At 38.3% G+C, this 23172-nt stretch overlaps 1 protein-coding gene across 8 annotated transcripts in view; it reads right to left on the bottom strand.

Moving 5' to 3' along the window:
• The window catches only part of Dlg2 (discs large MAGUK scaffold protein 2), a 1973059-nt gene that overhangs the window by 1938966 nt on the left and 10921 nt on the right, over positions 1-23172 (bottom strand). For all 8 annotated transcript variants that reach the window (XM_006507776.4, XM_006507769.4, XM_006507767.4 and 5 more), the window contains one exon: positions 5344-5475. In XM_006507776.4, the coding sequence (XP_006507839.1) occupies positions 5344-5475 (132 nt within the window). The remainder of the gene's footprint in view (positions 1-5343; positions 5476-23172) is intronic.

The following is a 23172-nucleotide window of genomic DNA, read 5'->3' as shown; positions in this document are numbered from 1 at the left end:
CAACCCCTAGAGTCTAATTATCAATTACATACTGACGACATTTGTACATATGTATTAATACTACTTTGACTTTAGGGGCCAGTTTTCCCCTAAGGTCCTCAATTTGGACTTCGTACATGTCTATGTAACTAAGTGAAACTTCATAAATACATTGTGAACTATTATTACTCAGATTGTTATAACTTAAATATCCCTAATTGATTTATTTAAATGAGTAAAAAAGCAAAGAGCCACCATAGGCTTTAGCATCCAAGAATATAGCATTCCCTGTGCTAACCAATAAATACTTAATGGAGAGGCAAGAGAGGTGACTTAGCACTCGCCATGGAGCCTCACACCCTGAGTTTGATTCCAAGGATCTGCAAGGCAGAAAGCGAGAGCCAGTTCTCACATTTATTCTCTGACCTCCACGTACTTGCTATGGCACATGTGCCAGTGCACACATGCACATGCACATACACATACATGCACACACACAAATAAGTATAATGAAAATTTCAAGACTTATTTGAAAATCCATAATATGCAGTTTTGTTCCACTGGAGCACATGCAAGTATTGCCCAGTGAGTGCACCTTTTGCATATGACCTAACAGAAGAATCTCCAGGTAACTTTGCTTTTCTCTATTCACAGCAACACAGGTAGAAACCATCATTTAATATCTAAAGGCAGGATCATGTAAATATTTCAGAATGCTATTTATTTTAAAGAGAAACTTGATTCCATAATATCTGTAAATTTATGGATTCTCAATAGACTTAAGAATGTTAAAAGTTCACTCATCTTGTTAAAGAACTAAACCAAATGTTTACAATATGCAAGAAAAAAGAAATACCATTCTCTTCCAAGTTCATGGGTAACATTCAAACACCATGTTAATTTCTCTGAAAGGCCATACTTCTAAGCACCTAGATCACACTTTTGGCATGCCTCAAAATCATCCAAAAGCATTATTAAGACACTATTTGCTGAGCCCTAATTCTGAGTCTGTGATTTAGTAGTTTTTGAGGTGAGACACAAAGCTACACCCGTTGATGTGTGATTGGTGCTGCTGACACAAAAGCCAGTGTGAGGACTTGCTCTGAAAGATTAGAGTGGAGCTAATCTAAAGTCATATAATTGTACAACACTTGTACCATTCACTGTAATCTTATAAAATGTCTTGATTTCTTGATGGTCAGATGACAAAAATACACATAATTCATAGTTACAGCCATAATATGTTTAAGTAGGTCTTACTTTGAAATAATATTACATAAGAGTTAGTATAATGCAGTGCTCAGAAGATAGCAGCACAGGCTAAAAGAATTCAAATCCCAAGAACCCACATAAAATTCCTGCACGGCTATGAGGGTATGCAACCCCAAAGGGTAGATAGAGATAGGGTTTCTGGGTTTGCCACCTGACAACATAGTTCCAAGTTCAGTGAGAGACCCCACCTCAAGAAAATAAGCAGGATTATACATCATAACATCCAATATCTTCCTCTGGCTTCTCCATGTGCACACACATGAATACACACCACACCACACACACACACACACACACACACACACACAAAGAATTGATATAATGTGATTATACAGATTTCTAAATTCAAACAAACACATGGTAAAAACTCTCATACATTTTTATTTCTAGCCATAACACCATTATAAATTATTAAGCAACTATATAACATCTCTGTTTCCTACTTCATCTTCATTTGCTCATAAAAGGAAACATTGTCTCATACAGTTCAGTACTTTTTATTTTGCCTAGAAAAACTCTCTAGCTCATAACAAATATTTTTAAATGATTGTTTACTATTATGAATCAAAGTTATTAAACACTTATTAATAATATTAAAGATTCACACTATGAATTGTATTCACACTCTGGAAAGTGCCGACAGTGTAACAACTACAAACTGTGATAATCTATTGGATAATTTTTTTTTTCTGAGCAGACCACAAGATGTCACCATAACATCTAGAAATGTAGCTTTTAGCATGTTGAAAGTAAACTGATTTTCTATTTTTCAAAACTTAACATTTTTTTATTATACTGAAGCTATAACACTGGAGCATTCATTAGTTAGTATATTTATCCTTTAAACATAATGGACGTATTCTCGATTGTTTTATTAATTTCCCTTTGTAGATATTTTAACAATAGTCACCAGCATACTCAAGCAAAGAACATATCTTTGCAACTGCACTGTGCTTGTGAATGGGCAGTACAGGCTACTGTGCTTCTGCTAAGCATAGCAAATAAATACATAGACAAGTAAAATAAAACATACTGTCTTGGATGAAGTTGTTTATCTTTTGCTACTCATTTTTCTCTCAAAATTTTAAGAAAGTAGAGAATTATCTATATAAATGCAAAAATGGATATATTTACATATGTCATATGTAAATACGTCATGTTCTTTATATGTTTGGAAAAAATATATTGTTAGCTTTCAAAGTACTTTATTCCAGTGTGAGCTTCTGGTGAATGAGAACTCAAAGCAAATCACAAAGGAACTGGAGAGGCAAGGAAGAAAGGCCACCAGGCAATTCACCATGCTCCAGGCTTGCCCCGCTGTTTACCACAAGCTAAACTATCTTACCATTGCTTTTTTATATTCCTTTACTTTCTTTATTCAAAAATATTCTAAAATGTATATTACCCTTATAAACTGATAAAATTACAGTTTAAAATTTTAAAAAGCATTACTGTTGTCTCAGGGAGAACATTTTAAGCAAATGATGAAAGACTACCAAAAAATACTTATATCTAAAGTGATGTTCCTCGTGTATTTATGAAGGGCTTGGTTTCCTGGTCACGTGGAAATATTGCAGCAAAGACCTCAGAATAGCATTTCACTCCATCATCCATTTGTGTTGGCTTTTGGCATTATGAGTCCTGTTTATGAAATTAGCTAGGTATTCATGGTATTATTTCAATGCCTTGGCTATATGAATATTAGACCAATGGTTAAAGCCACAACCTTTCATTATTTGTAACAAAGAGAGGTACAGGGAGGGAGGAGAAATCAAGTTATAGACAATAAAAAATATCTTATTTATCAATGGCTGTCTGTCTAAGCTTTTAGAAAGATGAGAATCTTCCTCAGGACACATGTGGAGACCTTAAGAAAAATACACAGTGAAGTGGTCCATAATAATAACTTAATGGCCAATACTTTGCTTCCCACATAGAGTTCAACAGAAAATTGTGTTTTGCTGTATGATGCTCCATTCTTTGTACTTGCTTTTAATACCAACTGACTTTTTCAAATTAATGCATATGCATATATTACATATATAACATATATATATTACAGTTTAGACTTTGTCCCCCTCTACGTCCACCCTCTAACTGTTTCACGTCCCATGCCTCCTCCCTCAGTCTCCACAAGGATGTCCCTACCTCCCACTCCCACCCCACCAGACCTCCCCACACCCTGGGACCTCCAGCCTCTTGCGGGTTAGGTGCATCTCTCTGACTGAGTCAGAGCTAGCATTCCTCTGCTGTCTATGTGACCAACTGACTTTAAAGGGCCAGCCAGAGCAACTTGCTATGCAGGTTATTACGTAGCAGCCTTTTCTAGATCTATTAGAGAAATTCCAGACACACTATAGGCTCTCTGCCAAGATATTTATCCCTCAGTTAAAACAATGGCAAAATGTAGTTGATAGTCTCTCATCTGCCTTCTTGTCCTCTAGGTAATAGTGTTATCAAATGATTATATTTCTAAACATGTATATTTATCTAAAATCATCTGATAATATTCTTCCTAAACCAGTTCTCAAAAGCTCAAGCTCCCCAAAGACAGCCAGTCTTAACTAAACACATCATGTGAATCAATTTAGATGCACTTCCATTTAGTTAATGGCCTTTATGAATCATCAACTAAATGACACTATTAATACTTAATTCATAAATCTGTGGTTCAAAATGCTCTGTAAAATACTATTCTCTAATGACCATGCTTATTTAAATTCTGTAAGACTCCATTTAGAGTCGCTTCTATTTAATGCCAGCTGAGATGATTATATTTGCTTGTGTCATTAATTCTTGCCAGACACAATAGATGAAAGGAATTATTTTTCCCACAGGTAAAATAATTTTGTAAAGCTTTTCAACTTCTATTTACATTCAATAAATTGATTTTCAAGTCTTTAAAACTAAATAATCTTTAAAATTATACTGAAACTATAATCTTAAGGGTTTTATCGGTTGGTATATGTGTAATTGAACATAAGTAACATGTTAATAAATAAAAAAGAAATTATTTTAACACTAAGCTTCATAGATTACTGTTTTTACTATCAATGCATGCTAGCATTAAATGTGATTACAACGTCTAATAGACTCACTGACTCCTTTTCAAACGTATTTTGTGTGTGTGTTGTTGCTTAGCACATACAAAGTACTGACCTCAGTTCCTGACACAAAACTAAATAAACAGAAAAATAAAAAGTATCCTGTGTCAAATGGAATTTCTTGATATTCCATTTGTTGTTTTTATTAAAGGAAATATTGATTGATGATTGGTTAAATAACTAATTTTCCTTGTTGCTTTTCCTCTTAAGACATCTTGAAGAGATCAATTTATAATCTATCTTTTATACTTATTTACATATAGAGATATAAGTATAAAAGATAGATGTATAAAGCCATCTATCAATAAACCACAGTCTTGATTTTTTTCATATCTTTAAAGAGAAGGCTAAGATTATCAGAGTACTTTCATTACACATTGATACGCACTAAATTTTCATGAGTAAACTCTTCAGTTCTGAATCTAAACCCTCCTAAAAGAAGCACAAGAGACAACGGGTTTCACTCTAACTTTGTTCTGCGGACAGAGGACGTTGGTGTCAGCAGAACTCTAGGGAGTTTATGTTCCACAGGCTACTCCCTTTCTTCCTGTATGATGCCCGTCCCTAACTGCGGCAGACTCAGAGTTCTCACCTGGGCACATTGGTCTTCCCATTTTCCCACACAAAGTATCTTTTCAAGGTTGGTATTTTTTCAGTAATCTATTCCTCATTTCTATTCTCTAGCAATTGTTTTTAAGTAAGAATAAGAGTGGGGGGGGATCTTTCCTTTGAATAAAAAGAAAAACTATCATAGGTGTGTGTGTGTGTGTGTGTGTGTGTGTGTGTGTGTGTGAGAGAGAGAGAGAGAGAGAGAGAGAGAGAGAGAGAGAGAGAGAGGGAGAGAGAGAGAGAGAGAGAGAGAGAGAGAGAGAGAGAGATGGAGAAAGACAGAGACAGAAACAGAGAAACTTTGTTATCTGTGACATTATTCAAACTGTTTAGCCTGATTCTCGCCTTTAAGGCTATAAGTAATCTTTGCAATACATACCCAGTAAGGCTTGAAATAAGCTGCTCTTGAAAATACTCATCACCTTTTTCACAGCATTTTTCAACAGCTGTTCCTCAGGCTTTCTTAATTTTTTGCAGTATTCCTCCAGTAATGACAAAGCTCGGTCAGTATCTGAAAAATAAACGTTTAAAATATACCATGGGGTCCCAGAAAAAGCATTGATTAACTCATCTAATCTACAGATGTGTTCTTAATTTCACAACACAAATAATTCAGTAAAGTGATCATCTACTCCATGAACGGCCAAAAGAAATTGATCATTATATCCAATGTTAATTTCAAAGTCCACTTTGGTATCCTTATAGTCTTGTCTTCCAAATGAATCTGCAACTGTGAAACAACACAAAACAAAAATGCACTGCTGGCCAGATCTTTACATAGTAAATATGATTCCGTTTGTCAAAAGAAAAAGAACCATATTAAATTGATGACTGCTTAAAAATACTGTCAAGCATCCCATATGACTTTTAAGGCCTGATCCCCATAGATAATTAAAACCCAATTTTTCTGCCTTATTTTCCAATATGTGTATCATGCATCTCTAATACAAATCATATTCTTGCTTCCCTCTACACACACACACACACACACATACACACATACACACACACACTTACAGACCACACCACAGAGAGAGGGGAGAGAGACACACATGCATGCATGCAAAAAGACACACATACGTGCACACACACACCCTCCTTTTTCCTCCCCCTCTGTGCTCATCTTTCATCTCACTATTCCCTGTACTAAGATATTCCACCCACTACCACTATCTCACTCCAGAATCAGTGTTTTATTGAAAGGGTTCATTGACAACTAGATCTGGATATAAAACCCATTTAGGTACTGTGTGTAACCTACAGCATGTTACATAACCTCTCTGAGCTTCTGTTTTCTCACAGGTATTAGTAATAAAGTTCTAGGCTCAATATCTATTACACAGAAGGCCAATTGGAAAACTATCTTCCTTTGATTTTGACTTCATTCAAATGTTCTGTCTCCCTGTCTGCCTGTCTCTCTGTGTGTCTCTGTGTCTCTCCTGTAGAGCCATCTCTGATGGTTAAAATTAAACAGTATCTTCCCTTTTTCAAAGCTAGTTTGTACATACAAATCCTGTATCCATTCTGAGCATAGAGCAGGTAATATATCGTAAAACATCATAATTAGTATCTTCACCTCTCACAAAAACAAATCATTAGAAGTCCCCAGAGGGACACAATTTGCATATAGGTGAAAGCTGTCCTTGAGTTTCAAAACTGGTTTCCTTCTAACCTGCCATCCCAAGAAATACACTTGAAATATAATTACAACAATTAACATCTTCTGAATACTTTATTTCTCCTCTCCTCTGAACTCTTCAGTTCTTCTCCACAGCCATTCTCAACTGATGGTACGTCCTAGTCCATTGTAAGTCAGAACACCTTCTACAGACTCTTAGCATATACTGATTTAGTGTTCTATATTTTAATCGTGTGTTACTATAGATGAACACGTATGCCTCTATAAGATCCTCTGCTATAGATGGGTCTCTTACCTCCTCCAGAGTACTGGTCCATCATCATTATTTCTTATACTTTCAGTCATTCCCATCAGCACATAAATAACCTGAAATACCAGTCACCTTTTTTAAATATTTATTTTATTACTTTAAGTTATGTATAGGTGTGTGTCTCCATGTGGTATCTGTACCTGACTGCAGGTGCCCGTGAAGGCCACAAGCATTAGGTCTCTGAAACTGGAGATACAGAGAGCTGTGAGCCACCTGATGTGGGTGCTGAGACAAGATCTGGGATCCTCTGGAAAAGCAGTAAGTGCTCTTAACCACTGCACCATCTATCTAGTCCAAGTCAGAAACTTTAAACTATATTTACTCCTCAGTTCTCTCCAGCTAACCACACTGTCCATTTCCCTATTCCACTTTATAACAACCCCCCAATATATTTTCCGTCTTTCTCCTCTTTAGTGCTGTTTACTACTTTAATCAGGTGGTAATTTCACTGTCCAGTTCATGTCATTGTCACCTCTCCCATCCTTACTAACAGCCAATGGTCAGTTCTAAGTTATCTCATTTAACCCAATGGCAGCCTTCCATGCTGCTGTGCTACTGAAGACACTTAGGTGAGTTAATTATACATTTTACTAATGTTAGGATAAGACATTTTTATAAATTTTTGTTGACTCTCAATTTTTTTTAATTTTTGCGAAATTTTTATAATTATAGCCAACTAGGAGTTGGAATTGATGAATGAGTAGTCATAGTACTAATATGGGCCCTATAGTTTTATTCAGAAATGCTGCCTAACAACCCTGTGTTAAAGGCTTGGTCATCTGCCCATGGCACTACTGTGTTGTGATGGAAACTTAGAGGGTAGGACTTTGTTGGAATAAACCACATCATGGGGACATGCCATTGGTAAGACACTGGGACATCAGCCACTTCTATTCTCTCTGTCCTCACTACCCAGCAGCCATGAGGTAAACAGACCTTCTATGCCATGTGCTTCACTACATAGCACAGGCCCATTACCCATCAGCTCTTACAAGCTGGCATGTGCTAAATCCAATTCATTATAGCTTCTAGGGCAGTATTATCTTCTGTTTTTCTTCTTATACTGTTTTTTGGTCACATCCACTCACTATGTAAGCCAAGCCAGCCTGAAATTCCTGTGTGGCCAAGCTGGCCTCAAGCTCACTATACAGCCCAAGTCTGGAACCCATGACCCTCCAGCCATCATACATGATAAAATGTATGATGCACCATGCCCACCCTGACTCCTACACCTCCACTCTTGCTGAACCCTACTCCAACCACAGTGGTTTTCATTCTTTTTCAAATGCACCAAGAACAAGGACTTGCTGTTCTGACTAATACACTCTTCTTTCAGATAGCCAGAGCTTAGTCCTCTGCTTCCATCTTAACTCTGCTCATCTATCACTTTAGCAGAGAGAGGAATTTCAAGATTGCTTCCTTTTAAAAAAAATTAAGAATCTGAGCCTGGAGACATGTAGGGCACTTACCAAAGCATTTGTCTAGCATGAAAAAAGTTCTGGGTTTGATGCTCAGTACCACATAAAACTAGGCATGATTTTAATTGAAATTTCTTTGATGGCTAAACATTTTGAACAGTTTTTAAAACATTTCTTAGTTGGTAGATCTGGGAGGATTTAAAGGAGAAAGTGGGGCAGAAAATGATCACAATATAGTAAAACCATGTATGAGACTCTCAAAGAATGAATAAAATATATTTCAAACAGACATGGTGGCATATGCCCACAATTCCAACAGTCAGGAGATATAAGCAAGAAAGATCAAAAAGTTTAATGTAATCTTTAGCTACACAGTAAGCTGGAGCCCAGCCTGTGCTACAGTAAGTCTTTGCAGCCTAAGTATTTAATGAGCAGCAGCTACCAAATGATAGAATGGAGTAGTAAGCATAAAGAGTTGCCTTGGAACTCAATGGGTTGGTGAAATCTAACACTGGGCAGATCCTAAGAGCCCTCATCTTGAGACATGCTAGTGAACAGAATCTCTGAAATAAATCTACTTAAAGCACCCAAGGAACTAAAGGGAACTGCAACCCTATAGGTGGAACAACAATATGAACTAACCAGTACCCCGGAGCTCTCGTCTCTAGCTGCATATGTATCAAAAGATGGCCTAGTCAGCCATCAGTGGAAAGAGAGGTCCCTTGATATTGCAAATTTTATATGCCCCAGTACAGGGGAACGCCAGGGCCAAGAAGTGGGAATGGGTGGGTAGGGGAGCAGGGCAGGGGGAGGGTATAGGGAACTTTCAGGGTAGCATTTGAAATGTAAATAAAGAAAATATCTAATAAAGAGAAAAGAAAAAAGAAAGTCTACTGAACATCTATCTCAGTTACCATCACCTCTGATTCTTTGGGTCACTAGACTACCAAGGAAAGCTGATAATAATGTGTGCCTTAGCTCTGCAAACTTTTAGACTTGGAGGGCTGTGGGCTAGGGATATATGGCTAAATGACAGTGGTGGCTACAGATGTGGCATAGACCCGAAAGACTGATCCATCTATGCTGACTATGCCTAAAGCCAGATAGCATTAGCAGTGCAAAGCTGCAGGATGATAACTACAAATGAGATATCTGGCCCTACCTGGCTCTGGAGGGAGGCTTGTGAGGACAGAGTATTCTTTTAAGGGGGATTTCCTGATGTTTTTAAATAATACACTAGCTGGTGAAGTGACATACTTCTACAATCTCAACACTGAAGAGATGGAGAGAGGAGGCCTGAGGATGGAAAATATCAGCTAACCTGTGCTGCACAGCATGATACTGCCTCAAAAACCCAAGGTTTGGGAATATAACTCCATAGCAGAATACATGCCTAGCAGGTGTGAAGCTCAAGGCTTGAGTCTCCCTAGCAATGTAAACAATAAGAATATGACGATGGTGTCTTAGCGACACACTTGAGGTTGACTGCCCTCTAGACTGAAATGGTGACAGTGCCATGGCAACTCCCAACCAATCTCAAATTGAACATAATCCTATGCTACAATAGTGGAGGTGACTATAGGCTCAGAGAAAGTAAGCAACCCCTGCTTGGAATTTCTGGAAATTAAGAGTAGGAAGATTGGAATAAGCAGTAAATCCTCACATGCCAAGATAATATGTAGACCAGCAAGCTTCAGGAACCTTTTGGAATCTCCCATCTTATCAAACATTCATAATAAGGCGCCAGAAACTGACCAAGTAGTACTCACTATGGAAGACAGAATATTTAAAACAGGAATTTTCAGAAAAGTCAATGAAATTGAAGACAACAAGGAGAAATTTTTCAATAACCTAACAGAAAAATCCAAAGTAAAAGCAAAATAAATGTAAATCAAACACACAGTATTAACATGAAAGGTACATTAAAGAATTTTTTAGAATGTGATATAAGATATCAACTGCAGGGTAGATAGGACAAATAACCAGGGCCAGTGAGATGCTCAGTGGGAAAAGGTGTTTGCTGCCAAGCGTTCCAACCTGTATTCAATAAATCCCCAGGACCCACATGGTGGAAAGAGAGAATCAACCCCTTCAAATTATCCTCTGACCACCACAAATGTTCATGGGCACATACACATGGAAGGAAGGAAGGAAGGAAGGAAGGAAGGGAGGGAGGGAGGGAGGGAGGGAGGGAGGGAGGAAGGGAGGAAGGGAGGGGAGGGGAGGGGAGGGGAGGGGAGGGGAGGGGAGGGGAGGGGAGGGGAGGGGAGGGGAGGGGAGGGGAGGGAGAAGCAAATGTGGGAGGAATAAATGGAGGGAAGGAGAGATGGAGAAAGGGGGAGGGGGAGAAGGAAAAAGAGAAGGAGGGGAGATGTTTTAAATTTTAAAAAGCAGAGAATTTGAAGACAATTTGAAAATGCACACAGAGAGTAAAAATGGATTGAAGAATGAAAAGAGCCAAGGAAATGTAAGACAAACGCAGAAAGTGAAAATATTCAGGTAATTGGGACTCAAGAAGGACTTGGGAATTTCAAGGGGTTAGACCAAGTATTCAAAGAAGCAATTACAGAAAACTTCTCAAAGGACACAAATGTGCAAAATTTAAAAAGCCAAAAGTCAGGCCAGGAGTGGTGGCATACCCCCTAAATCCCATCACTCTGGAAGCAGAGGCAGGTAAAATCCTGTGAGTTTAAGACCAAACTAGTCTACACAACAGTTTTCAAGCCAGCCAGGCCTACAAAGATTCAACAGGAAAAGATAGTTCAAAATATTTTATGTTTACCCAGCATTAGAGCATACAAATACAAAAAGGAAATATTAACAGAGCCAAGAGAAACACTCAATTCCATTATCTTAATAGCTGGGGACTTAACAACCCCTGCAACATTGAACAGAACATCCAGAAAGAACGGTCAAAAAGAAATGCCAGAGTTGAATTAGGCCCAAGTAGGTACATACTGGGTCTATAAGACATGACTTTCAGTTGCTTCTACTGACATTTTCTTCAGCATCACATGTAGCATTTCCCAGGACAAATCATATGACAAACCACAAAATAAATCTGAACAAATTTTTTAAAATCAAAATTATACTGAGTTCTCCTTTGAACACAATGCAATTAAGAAGCCAGTAAAGAGAAGTGTCTTTGGAAACTATAGCAATGCATTAAAAATTAACAACTCACAACTGAATTAAGAAATAAATCAATAAGGAAACATAGGTTTTTGAAAAAAAACTGAAAATGGAGACATGGGATAGCAAAGCATGTATGCAAAAACTAAAGTATCCAGAAATAACCCTCCACTCCCCTACACTCCAAGCTCCACCCTTCTTCTTGTCTGCTTCCTACTGGAGCCAGATCAGTGGCCAAATACCCATGCATACACCACAGCCTGCTTGCCTCCAAGGAGGTTGGCAGTAACTAGGGACACAGGAGGCCTGCTCTAACCAGAGACACACAAAGGCCCACCGTAACCAGAGATAGCATTGCCTGCCTCCAAGGAAATGGGGTCTACCTGCCTCCAAAGAGACTTGCTCTAGTCAGAGACCTACCCCCCACCCCCACCCAGGCCAGTTAACACAAGAGATAACCAGATATCAGAAGAGCATACAAGATTATAAGCAACAGAACCCAATGCAATTCTGCACTACCAGAACCCAGTTCTCCCACCACAGCAAGTCCTGGATACCCCAACATGCCCGAAAAGCAAGATAATGACTTAAAATCCCATCTCATGAAGATGATAGAGGCCTTTAAGGAAAATATAAAGAACTTCCTTAAGTAAATATAGGAAAACACAGGTAAGCAGGTAGAAGCCCTTAAAGAGGAAACAAATAAATCCCTTAAAGAAATACAGGGAAACAAACAAACAAGTAAAGGAATCAAACAAAAGCATCCAGGATCTAAAAATGGAAATAGAAACAATAAAGAAAACACAAAGGGAGATAGGCAACTTAGGAAAGAGATCAGGAGCTACAGATGCAAGCATCACCAACAGAATGCAAGAGATAGAAGAGAAAATCACAGGCACAGAAAATACCATGGAAAATAAAAGCAATATACAGCAAGCCAGCAGTCGATATCAAATTAAATGAAGAGATACTTGAATCAATCCCACTAAAATCAGGGACTAGACAAGGCTCACTTTCTCCCTACCGATTCAATATAGTACTCGAAGTCCTAGCCAGAGCAATTAGACAACAAAACGAGATCAATGGGATAAAAAAATGGAAAGGAAGAATTCAAAGTATCACTATTTGCAGATGATATGATAGTATACGTGAGCGACCCCCAAAATTCCACCAGAGAACTACTACAGCTGATAAACAACTTTAGCAAAGTGGCAGGATATAAAATTAACTCAAATCAGAAGTCTTCCTTTACACAGATGATAAACAGGCAGAGAAAGAAATTACAGAAACAACACCCTTCACAAATAGTGTCAAATATCTTGGTGTAACTCTTACCAAGCAAGTGAAAGATCTGTACGACACAAACTGTAAATCCCCCAAAAAAGAAATTGAAAAGGACCTCAGAAGATGGAAAGATCTCCCATGCTTATGGATTGGTAGGATTAACATAGTGAAAATGGCCATCTTACCAAAAGCACTCTACAGATTCAATACAATCCCCATCAAAATTCCAACAGAATTATTCAGAGACACGGAAAGAGCAATTCTCAACTTCATATGGAAAAAAAAAAAAAAAAAAAAAAACAGTGTCTTAGTCAGGATTTCTATTCCTGCACAAACATCATGACCAAGAAGCAAGTTGGGGAAGAAAGGGTTTATTTGGCTTACACTTCCATACTGTTGTTCATCACCAAGGAAGTCAGGACTGGAACTCAAGCAGGTCAGGAAAGCAGGAGCTGATGCAGAAGCCATGGAGGGATGTTCTTTACTGGCTTGCTTCCCCTAGCTTGCTCAGCCTGCTCTCTTATAGAACCAAGACCACCAGCCCAGAGATGGTCCCACCCACAAGGGTCCTTTCCCCCTTGATCGCTAATTGAGAAAATGCCTTATAGTTGGATCTCATGGAGGCATTTCCTCAACTGAAGCTCCTTTCTCTGTGATAACTCCAGCTGTGTCAAGTTGATACAAAACTAGCCAGTACACCCAGTATAGCCAAAACAATTCTCAATAATAAATGAACTTCCAGTAGAATCACCATCCCTGACCTCAAGCTGTAGTAAAAAGCAATAATGATAAAACAAACAAAAATTGCATGGTATTGGTACAGAAACAGGTCAGTCAATGGAATAGAATTGAAGACCCAGAAGCAAACCCACACACCTTTGGACACTTGATCTTTGACAAAGAAGCCAAAAGAATACAGTGGAAAAAAAGAAAACATTTTCAATAAATGGTGCTGGTTCAACTGGCAGTCTGTATGTAGGAGAATGAAAATATATCCTTATTTATCACCATGCACAAAACTCAAATCCAAGTGGATCAAGGACCTCAACTTAAAACCAGATATACTGAATCTAATGGCAGAGAAAGTGTGAAAGAGCCTCGAACTCACAGGCACGGGGGGGGGGGGGGGATGTCCTGAACAGAATACCAATGGCTCTGGCTTTAAGATCAACAATCGATAAATGGGACCTCATGAAGCTGAAAACCTTCTGTAAGGCAAAAGATACCATCAATAGGACAAATCGGTAACTTATGTATTGGGGAAAAAAATCTTCACTAACCCTACATCTCACAGAGGGATAATATCCAAACTATATAAAGAACTCAAGAAATTTATCTCCAATAAAAAACAAATAACCCAATTAAAAAATGAGGTACAGAGCTAAACATAGAATTCACAACAGAAGAGTCTCAAGTGGCAGAGAAGCGCTAAAAGAAACATTCAAAGTCCTTAGTCATCGTGAAATGTAAATCAAAATGACCTGAGATCCCACCTCACACCAAATGGCTAAGATTAAAAACTCAAGTGACAGCACATGTTGGCAAGGATGTGGAGAAAGGAACACTCCTCTATTGCTGGTGGGATTGCACAACCACTCTGGAAATCAATCTGGCAGTTCCTTAGAAAATTGAAAATAGTTTTACTGAAAATCCAGCTATATCATTCTTGGGCATATACCCAAAAGATGTTCCACCGTACCATAAGGACACATGCTCCACCATGTTCATAGCAGCCTTATTTGTAAGAGTCAGAAGCTGGAAACAATCCAGATGGCTCTCAACTGAAGAATGTGGTTCATTTACACAATGTAATACTATTCAGCTATTTAAAATGAGGATATCATGAATTTTGCAGGTTAATGGATGAAACTAGAAAATATCTGAGTGAGGTAACTCTGATTCAAAAGGACATACATGGAATGTACTCACTGATTAGTGGGTATTAGCCAAGAAGTAGAGAATACTTGGGACACAATCCACAGATGGTAAGAAGTATAACAAGTAGAAAGACCCAAGTGAGAATGTTTTGATTCCACTTAGAAGGGGAAAGAAAATATTCACAAGAGGCGGAGTGAGGGAGGGACCCGGGTAGGAGAGGTGATGAGGAGGGGAAAGGGGATCAAGTATGGCCTGGGTGATGGAGGAGGGATCCAGGAGAGAAGCCCAGAGGGTCAAGAAAATGAATGAAGATAAGCAGCACAGGAGTGGGAAGTGGGGGAAACCTCTAAAAAGTACCAGAGACCTAGGAGGTGAGAGACTCTAAGGACTCAATAGAGGTGGCCTTAGTCAAAATGCCCAACATTGGGGAGAGGGAACTCAAAGAGCCTATGTCTAATAGGTAGACAGGGCCTCAAAGACAGGGTTACTAACGCACAGTCAAAATTTCTGACTCAGAAGTGTTCCTGTCTAAAAAAAAAACTACAGGGACAAAAATGGAGAAGAGACTAAAGGAAAGGCTGTCCAATGGCCAGCCCAACTTGGGATCCATCTCATGGGAGCGCACCAAGGCTTAACACTATTACTGATGCTATGATGTAGAAGGAAGCCTGGCATGGCTGTCCCCTGAAAAGCCCTATCAGCAGCTGACTGAGACAGAAGCAGATACTTAACACCCAATCATTAAACTGAAGTCAGTGACCCCTATGGTTGAACTAGGGGAAGGAGTGAAGAAGCTGAAGGGTAGCATGACCCCATAGAAAGACCAGCAGTCTCAACTTACCAGACCTCAGGGAACTCTCAGAGACTGAGTGACCAACCAGGCACATACATGGACCAGTCCAAGGCCCCAAGCACATAGTAGAGATCTTCCTGGTCAGGACTTAGTGGGAGAAGAGGTGCTTAATCCATGAGAGACTTGAGGCCGCAGGGAAGCTGGAGGCCTGGTGATGGGGGCAGGAAGGGGGTAGTACCCTCTTAGAGGCAAGGAGGAGAAAAGGAATGAGGAACTGTGGGAGGGAGGATTGAGAGGAACAATGACCCATGGAGTTTGTTTTTGTGTTGGCCAGCTACTCCTGGGCATGAAGTCTGCCTAGAGGATAGCTGATAAACCCATTGACCCTCCATTGAACAAGACTAGCCTTGCCTTTGCCAGAAGGTTATCAACTGCAAATAGCTTCATGATTAGGGATGGGATTCTTGTCTACTTGCCCCTCTCAGTCCTGGACTCCAGGTCTTATGTGTGCTACCACAGTTTCTTGTGAGCTCATAGGTACATCAGTCCTATAGTGAACAGAAGACACTGTTTCCTTGGAGGCACCCATCGTCTCTGGCTCTTACAATCTTTCCATCTCCTTTTCCATATATCCTTGAGCTATAAGGGAAGGAAATTGATGAAGATATCCATTTAGGATGGAGTAGTCCAATGTCTCTCAATCATTGTATTCATATCTATTTCAAAGAGCCTCTCTAATGAGGGTTGAGCAAGGCAATAATCTATAGGTATGGCAATATGTCATTAGGAGTCATTTTATTGCTATGTTCCTTTAGCAGAATAATAGTAGTAGACTTTTCCCTAGGCCCATGACCTATGCAATCTCAGATTCTTGGACACATAGCAATGTCAGGTATGAGTTCTATCTTACTGAGTGGGCCTTTAACCAAATCAAAAAGTGATTGGTTGATCCCATAACACTTGTGCCACTGTTACACAGTAAATCTTGAGGCAGGTCTCTGTTGTAGGTGTCAGGGTTTGTAGCTGGATGACACTGATGATTGGTTTTCTCCTCTGGGAGCATGCAGAGAATCTTCCAGAACAATGAACGCTAGTTTGCTAGTCAGCAAGGGTGAAACTTCTAGCTGGGCATCAAATTAAACATCTCCATTTTCAATGACATGAGTACATGTTGTCTTCATCAATAAGTCCTTACCATCAGGTTGCACAACACAACAAATAGCCTATGATGTTTAGAAGGGAGTCCAGGAGATCCCTTTTCAGGCCCCTATCTCTTAAAATATTTTTAAATCACCTCAAAATGGACTAGACGTTTCATGGAACCAAAGCCATAAAATTACTGGAATAAAACATAGGAAACACTTCAGGACATACAAAAGGACAAAAAGTTTTTTTTAAGACGTCAAAGGCATAGAAAATAAAAGCAAAAAATACAAATGAGACCACATCACTAAAAAGCTGCATTGCAAATGAAGCAGTCAACAGATTGAAAAGGAAACATTTACAAAGTGTACACCTGAAAGGGGTTGGCATGGAGAACGTGTATTAACTCTAAAAGTCCAACATGAAAATAGCAATAATAAGTTTTAAATTGAGCTATCTAAGCTAACATTTCTCAAAAGAAGTTACACAAAAGACTCACAGGTACAAAAGAAAATTCTCAGTACCACCATTCCTCGGGAATATACAAATCTGTATCTCAATGATCTAGAATTCACTGTGTCACTAAAAAGAGCTATTATCAAAAAGACTAAAAATAGCAAGTGTTGATAAAGATGTGGAAAAAAGGCAAGTGTACACTACTTGTGTGAATGCAAATCAGTACAGCGATAGAAAACGGGATGGAATTGCCTCAGAAACTTGAAGTTGAAACTCTCTATGATCTACCACCTCAGTACGTGGCATATTTCCATAGGAAATGAAATCACTGTGTCAGAGATATTGATCCTCCACTGTTCAATACAGCACTACTCACAATAGCCAGTAAAAGAAATGTCCATTAGCTGGTGAGTAATGAAAGAAATCATAGCATATTACCCAAGGGATACTGTTCAACCATAAAAAGGATGAAATCCTTCTTTCCTCTGTGACCACGTGGGCAGGACTGGAAGTCTTCAGTCAAAAGGCTAGACACAGAAAGACAAGGATGTGCTACACAAGTTCACCCAAGAGTCTCTTAAGACAGGCTCATAGAAATTCAGAACAGAATGCTGGACTCCAGAGAGCAGCTGACTGGGAGTAAGGATGGATAAAAAAATGTTGATCATTGAGTATCAAGGTAGAGTTACACAGGAGCAAGAAACTTGTTATCACCCTGTAGGGTGACTACAGATAAGAATAATGTATTATACATTACTAGAAGCTAGAAGACAAAGTTTTTCATAAAGAAATACTAAGTGCTTACCTGAATAAATATAGCAAGCCTAATTTAACTGTTATATAATACACATACATTGAAACCTAAACTAGTACCCACTTAATTTATACAATTTGGGTTGTTTTTAATTTTTTGTATGGGCAAATAGAAAATCCCCTCTAATTTTAGACTATATTAACAAAGTATTGTTACATGAGCATATGCAAACACATTTGTATAAATCTGTAACTTTTTAAAAGACAGTTACTGACCATATAGCTCAGGCTGGCCCAAACTTGCTAATCTTCTGCCTCAGCTCCCAAAGTACTGAGATTATAGGAGCACACTACCATACCTGGCTTTAGAACCACCTTACCTGGCTTGACTTTAGAAACGCCATACATGACTTTAGATCCATCATACCTGCCTTGACTTTAGAAACACCATACCTGGCTTGACTTTAGAAACACCACATCTAGATTGACTTTAGAAACACCACATCTGGATTGTCTTTAGAATCACGATACTGGCTTTAGAACTGTTAAAGTGCTCTCATGTTTTGCCCATATAAAAGATTTTTAGCAATTTTGGATCAGGTAAAATATTTTTGCTCTGACAATAAGAAAGCAGGGATTTCTCAGAAATAATAATGGCTTCTTGTCCTCCCTCCCTAACCTGTTCCTACCCACTGTTTACTAGTGTCTCAGCAATACTTTGATTATTCTGTATCTCTATATGTCTCTTTGGACTATGGTCTCCTAGTCACCCACTGTCTTGAATGCCTGAAGCCTTGGCCTTCCTCATTCCCTTGTTAAGCAGCTATAGCTTTTTAACACTTACTGCCAGACACCACTTTTCTTTTCCTTGAAGTATAACCTTGAAGTTAGTTTGTCTGTGTTTTGTTTTCTGTGCTCACTGTGTGGCATTTTAAAGGTATTTGGTTTATTCTTTTACTCTTTTAAAGGGCAATTTTCAAAACCATATCGACGACATTCCTAGGACCTCATCTGCAATATAATTTGATTTCAGGGAGAGTGTCATTTATTTAACATTTATGGGTTAACTACTCAAGAAAAACATTATACTGACTCAAAACAGATGAATGTTTTCCAAACCAACACACCCCATGCTGCTCATCTCAGTACAAGGAAAACCTGACACTTAAAATCCTAGGGTGGAAAGAAACCAGATGGTCAGATAGACTCAGGTGTCAGCAGCCAGGGCCACAAGTGTCACTGTGTTTCTTTTGATTAGTATCAATGATCATCACCTGGTGTCAGCCTCATTCTGTCTTTCAAGTCTCCTCTGGTTTATGAAAGACAGATTTTAAGGGTGATCTAAAACTACATAGCTATGCAATGATTATAAATTTTACACACACAAAGGCATGGTAACAAGGATCTTGCCTTTTCACACATAAAATCTGCTTACAGAACTTTAGAAGTTGAATTAACCTAGAAAGCTTTGATCATCATGCAAGCTGGAACATTCTAGTTGATGCCCATTTTAATTGTTGCTTCAGTGGTTGACATGATGGCCTCAAGTTTTATATTTTCTTCACTAAGGGAAATGTACCTCTCTCTGCCCCAGTATAGTGGAATGCCAGGGCCAGGAAGCAGGAGTGGGTGGGTTGGAGAGCAGGGGCAGGAGGAGGGGATAAAAGATTTTCAGAGGGGAAACTAGGAAAGGGAATACCATTTGAAATGTAAATAAAAAAATATCTAATAAAAAAAGGAAAATGTACCTTCATACGAATCATAAGTAGACTCAGAAAAAAATAAAATAAAATTCGGATTACTTAGTGTACTTACAAGAAGAAAGGGAGAGAAAGTGCCATTTTTCCACCTGTGAAACTTCTGCATAAACTATGCAATACAAGGACAGACTGAATGTTACATAATTGGCATTGTAGGTAATCATGTGTCTGTTAATTAGCTCAATTCTATTGTATGTGGTGTAAGAATAGCATTGCCAAAAAGCTATAAATAATTTGGGATGGGTAATTTAAAATTAAACCTGGGAATGGCAATAAGGCTAAGGAGTAATCATTTAGAAAGAGAAAGCATCTTCCACAGCTGCAAAACGAATGAATTGTAGACCACAGAAGTGCTATCATTAGCAAAACTACGGTCAGCATACAATAGATGGCAACGTGAATGTAAGTTCAGAGTACAATAGAGGGTAAAGTTATTGCGATATCCAAAATCGATAGTAAACCATTTAAAATAATGGAATTCCTTTTATATAAATTTACTCAATATTTTTACGATTTAGGATGCATTATCTGATTCCTACCACTGACATGTTACATTGTGCCTTTTTCACATGAAGTTGTAATTCACAAATTCAAGATCACAGAACTACTAAATAACAGGTTTGTAACTTAATACTAGTGCTTTGGGTTCATTCCACAAAACTCTTCTTAATCCTCCAAGAAGTGACATTTTTATGAAGAACAAGTTTGTCTTAGCAAGGGTTACTATTGCTGTGAAGAAACACCTCTACCAAAGGGAAAGTTTTTATTTGGCTTAAACTTTCAAATCACTGTTCATCATCACAGGAAGTCAGGACGGAAACTCAAACAGGACTGGAACCTTGAGGTAGGAGCTGATGCAGAGGCCATAGAAGGGTGCTGCTTATTGGTTTGTTGCTGTGGCTCGCTCAGCCTGATTTCTTACAGATCACTCACAAAGGACTGGGCCCTCCCCATCAACCACTAATTAAGAAAATGCTCTACAGGTTAGCCTACAGCCCAATTTTTATTGAGGTAATTTCTGAATTGTGGTTTCTTCTTTTTAGATAACTCTAACTCAGTGGTTCTCTACCTTCCTAATGCTGTGACCCTCTAATATAGTTTCCATGTTGTGGTGATACACAATCGTAAAATTATTTCATTGCAACCTCATAACTGTAACTTTGCTACTGTTATGAACCATGATGTAAATATCTGATATGCAGGACATCTGATATCACAGAGAACCACTGCTTTTGTTATCAGATTATGTCAAGTTGACATAACACTCTCTGGCACATTGATTATTCAGACATTAATTATATTTATGAATGTTATAATATTGAATTAAATGCTAAATATCTAACTTTCACATGTTTACTAAATTGAGAGCTACATTAGTAACAAGAGTAAAATAGCCCTATTATTGTATAAGATGAATAAAAATATTTTTATTCATTAATCATGTATTTATTTAATATCTTGGCATTTTTTCAGACACACTGGGTACTCAATACTGAACAGGAGAGGCAAGAGCCTCATCACAGACATTTTATTCTGAAAATGAAAATTAAATAGTGGGCCAAAGTAAAGGACTTAACTAGTGTAGAATGATGTTCTAAGACACTACCAAGACGTTGATTGCATAAGTTTTATCTGACACCCAAGAAGGAGGGCAAAACACAAAAGACTGAAAGAGACATTTAGTTTTAGATAGATCATTTTAAATATAACCTGCTATATCTACATATATCAGCAATAATAAGTTTTCTTCACACTATTTTAGGGACTATATGGAAAATTGACTAGCCACAACTCTTTATCATTACTTATTAGCCATGGCTAAAAAATAAGCATTTTATTTTGAAACATTTAAAGCTGATCATGATGGAATACATCTGCAATTCCAAACTCAGGAGGCTGAGGCAAGAGAGTCACAAGTTTGAAGCCAACCAGGAGCCAGGAACATGTAGCTCTAGGCCATGCCTTGCCTCAAATAAATAAATAAATAAATAAATAAATAAATAAATAAATAAAAGCAAAAGGGAAGGGGAGGGAAGAAAGAGGAGAGAAAGGAAGGAGGGAAGGGAAAGGAGGGGAAGAAGGGAAGGGAAAGAAAGGAGGAAAGAGAGTGGAAAACAGGGAAGAGAAGAAAGGGAAGGGATGGGAAGAAGGGGGATGGGAAGGAGGGAAGGGGATTTGTAAGTATTTAATTCTTATTAATGAAGTTGTTTTGTTTTATTTCAAAACAAGGATATTCATATGAAGATAATTAAGTAAAGAATAACAATAGAAAAGTTAACTGTCATTGGGCCTGTGTGTGTGTGTGTGTGTGTGTGTGTGTGTTTCTTGTGTTTTTTTCTTTGTTTCTATTTTATCATTCTGGCTTGTTTGTTTATCACATTTGCCTGGCTTGCTTTCTAAAGAGAGAAAGAGAAAGGGCGTGAAGGTGAATGGATGGGAAGGACCTTCTAGGAGGAGTTGGAGGAAGGGGTCAGTATATAAAAATGTGGTTTTTAATTTTAAAATACAGGTATTCAAATTTACACTTTAAGATAATAAAGGTCTGATGAAATAGCTCAAGAGATAGTGCTTGCCTTCACACCGAACATCTGAGTTCAATCACAGAAGCCTGCACATAAAGAGAAGAGAGCAAACTCCACAAGTTGTCCTCTGCCCTACACCTGTGTGGCACACCATTCATTCACCTATACAGATTTATCATACATGCAATTTTTTAAGTGTATGTTTTGGGGGAAAATTGCATGTTAGTTTGGAGAGCTGAGTTCAATCCTTCGGAGCCACAAGGTGGAAGAGGAGAACTGACCCTCCACAGCTATCCTCTGGTCCTTCATATATGTACCCACATACACATGTGCACATGCACATGTATTCATTTTTTAGATAATATAACAAAAATGCATCATTTATTATTAACAATATAACCTAGTACTTGTTAGGCAATGCTAAATATTAAACATATATCATTGTATCTAATCTACACCAGCATCCAAAGAAATCCTACTAGATATATTTGCAAATGAGGAAACTTTAGGTCAAAATAAATGAAGTTTTCAGTTAGATTTCAATCTATAAAACAAAACACTGAGGAAAAATAAGTGTAAAAGGGAAAGATTTATTTTGGCTCATGGTTTTGAAGCTTTTGGTCAGTGCTCACTTAAGCCTGTTTCTTTGGACCTATGACAAAGTAAGTGATCATGTGAGGGAGAACACCTCTTCACCTCATGACTGGCAAGTAGGAGAAGGCCCTGAGTTCAAATCCCAGCAACCACATGGTGGCTCACAACCCACCCGTAATGAGATCTAATGCCCTCTTCTGGTGCTTTCTGAAGACAACTACAGTGTACTTATTTATAATTAAAAAAAAATAAATAAATCTTTGGTAAATCCACAATGATCTGCCATCTTTCCACTAGGCCAAGCCTTCCAGGCAAGGCAACCAAGGCTGGTTTCCAAGGGCAACCAAGGGCCAAGCCTTCCAGGCAAGGCAACCAAACCTTTAGTGGATGGATGAAAGACATGTCAGACCAAATCATACCATTGTCTGTGGCTTTATGATTAGCAAAGTGCTAGAAATAGGAATAAAACTTGGTTCTATCTGGTACCAATCCCATTCTTTCATGTTATACCATATTGCCACTTTAC

The sequence above is a fragment of the Mus musculus genome, chromosome 7 (assembly GCF_000001635.26).
Source record: "Mus musculus strain C57BL/6J chromosome 7, GRCm38.p6 C57BL/6J".
Classification (NCBI taxonomy): Eukaryota; Metazoa; Chordata; class Mammalia; order Rodentia; family Muridae; genus Mus; species Mus musculus.
The sequence above is the reverse complement of the archived record's forward strand: the minus strand, read 5'-3'. Positions and strand labels throughout refer to the sequence as shown.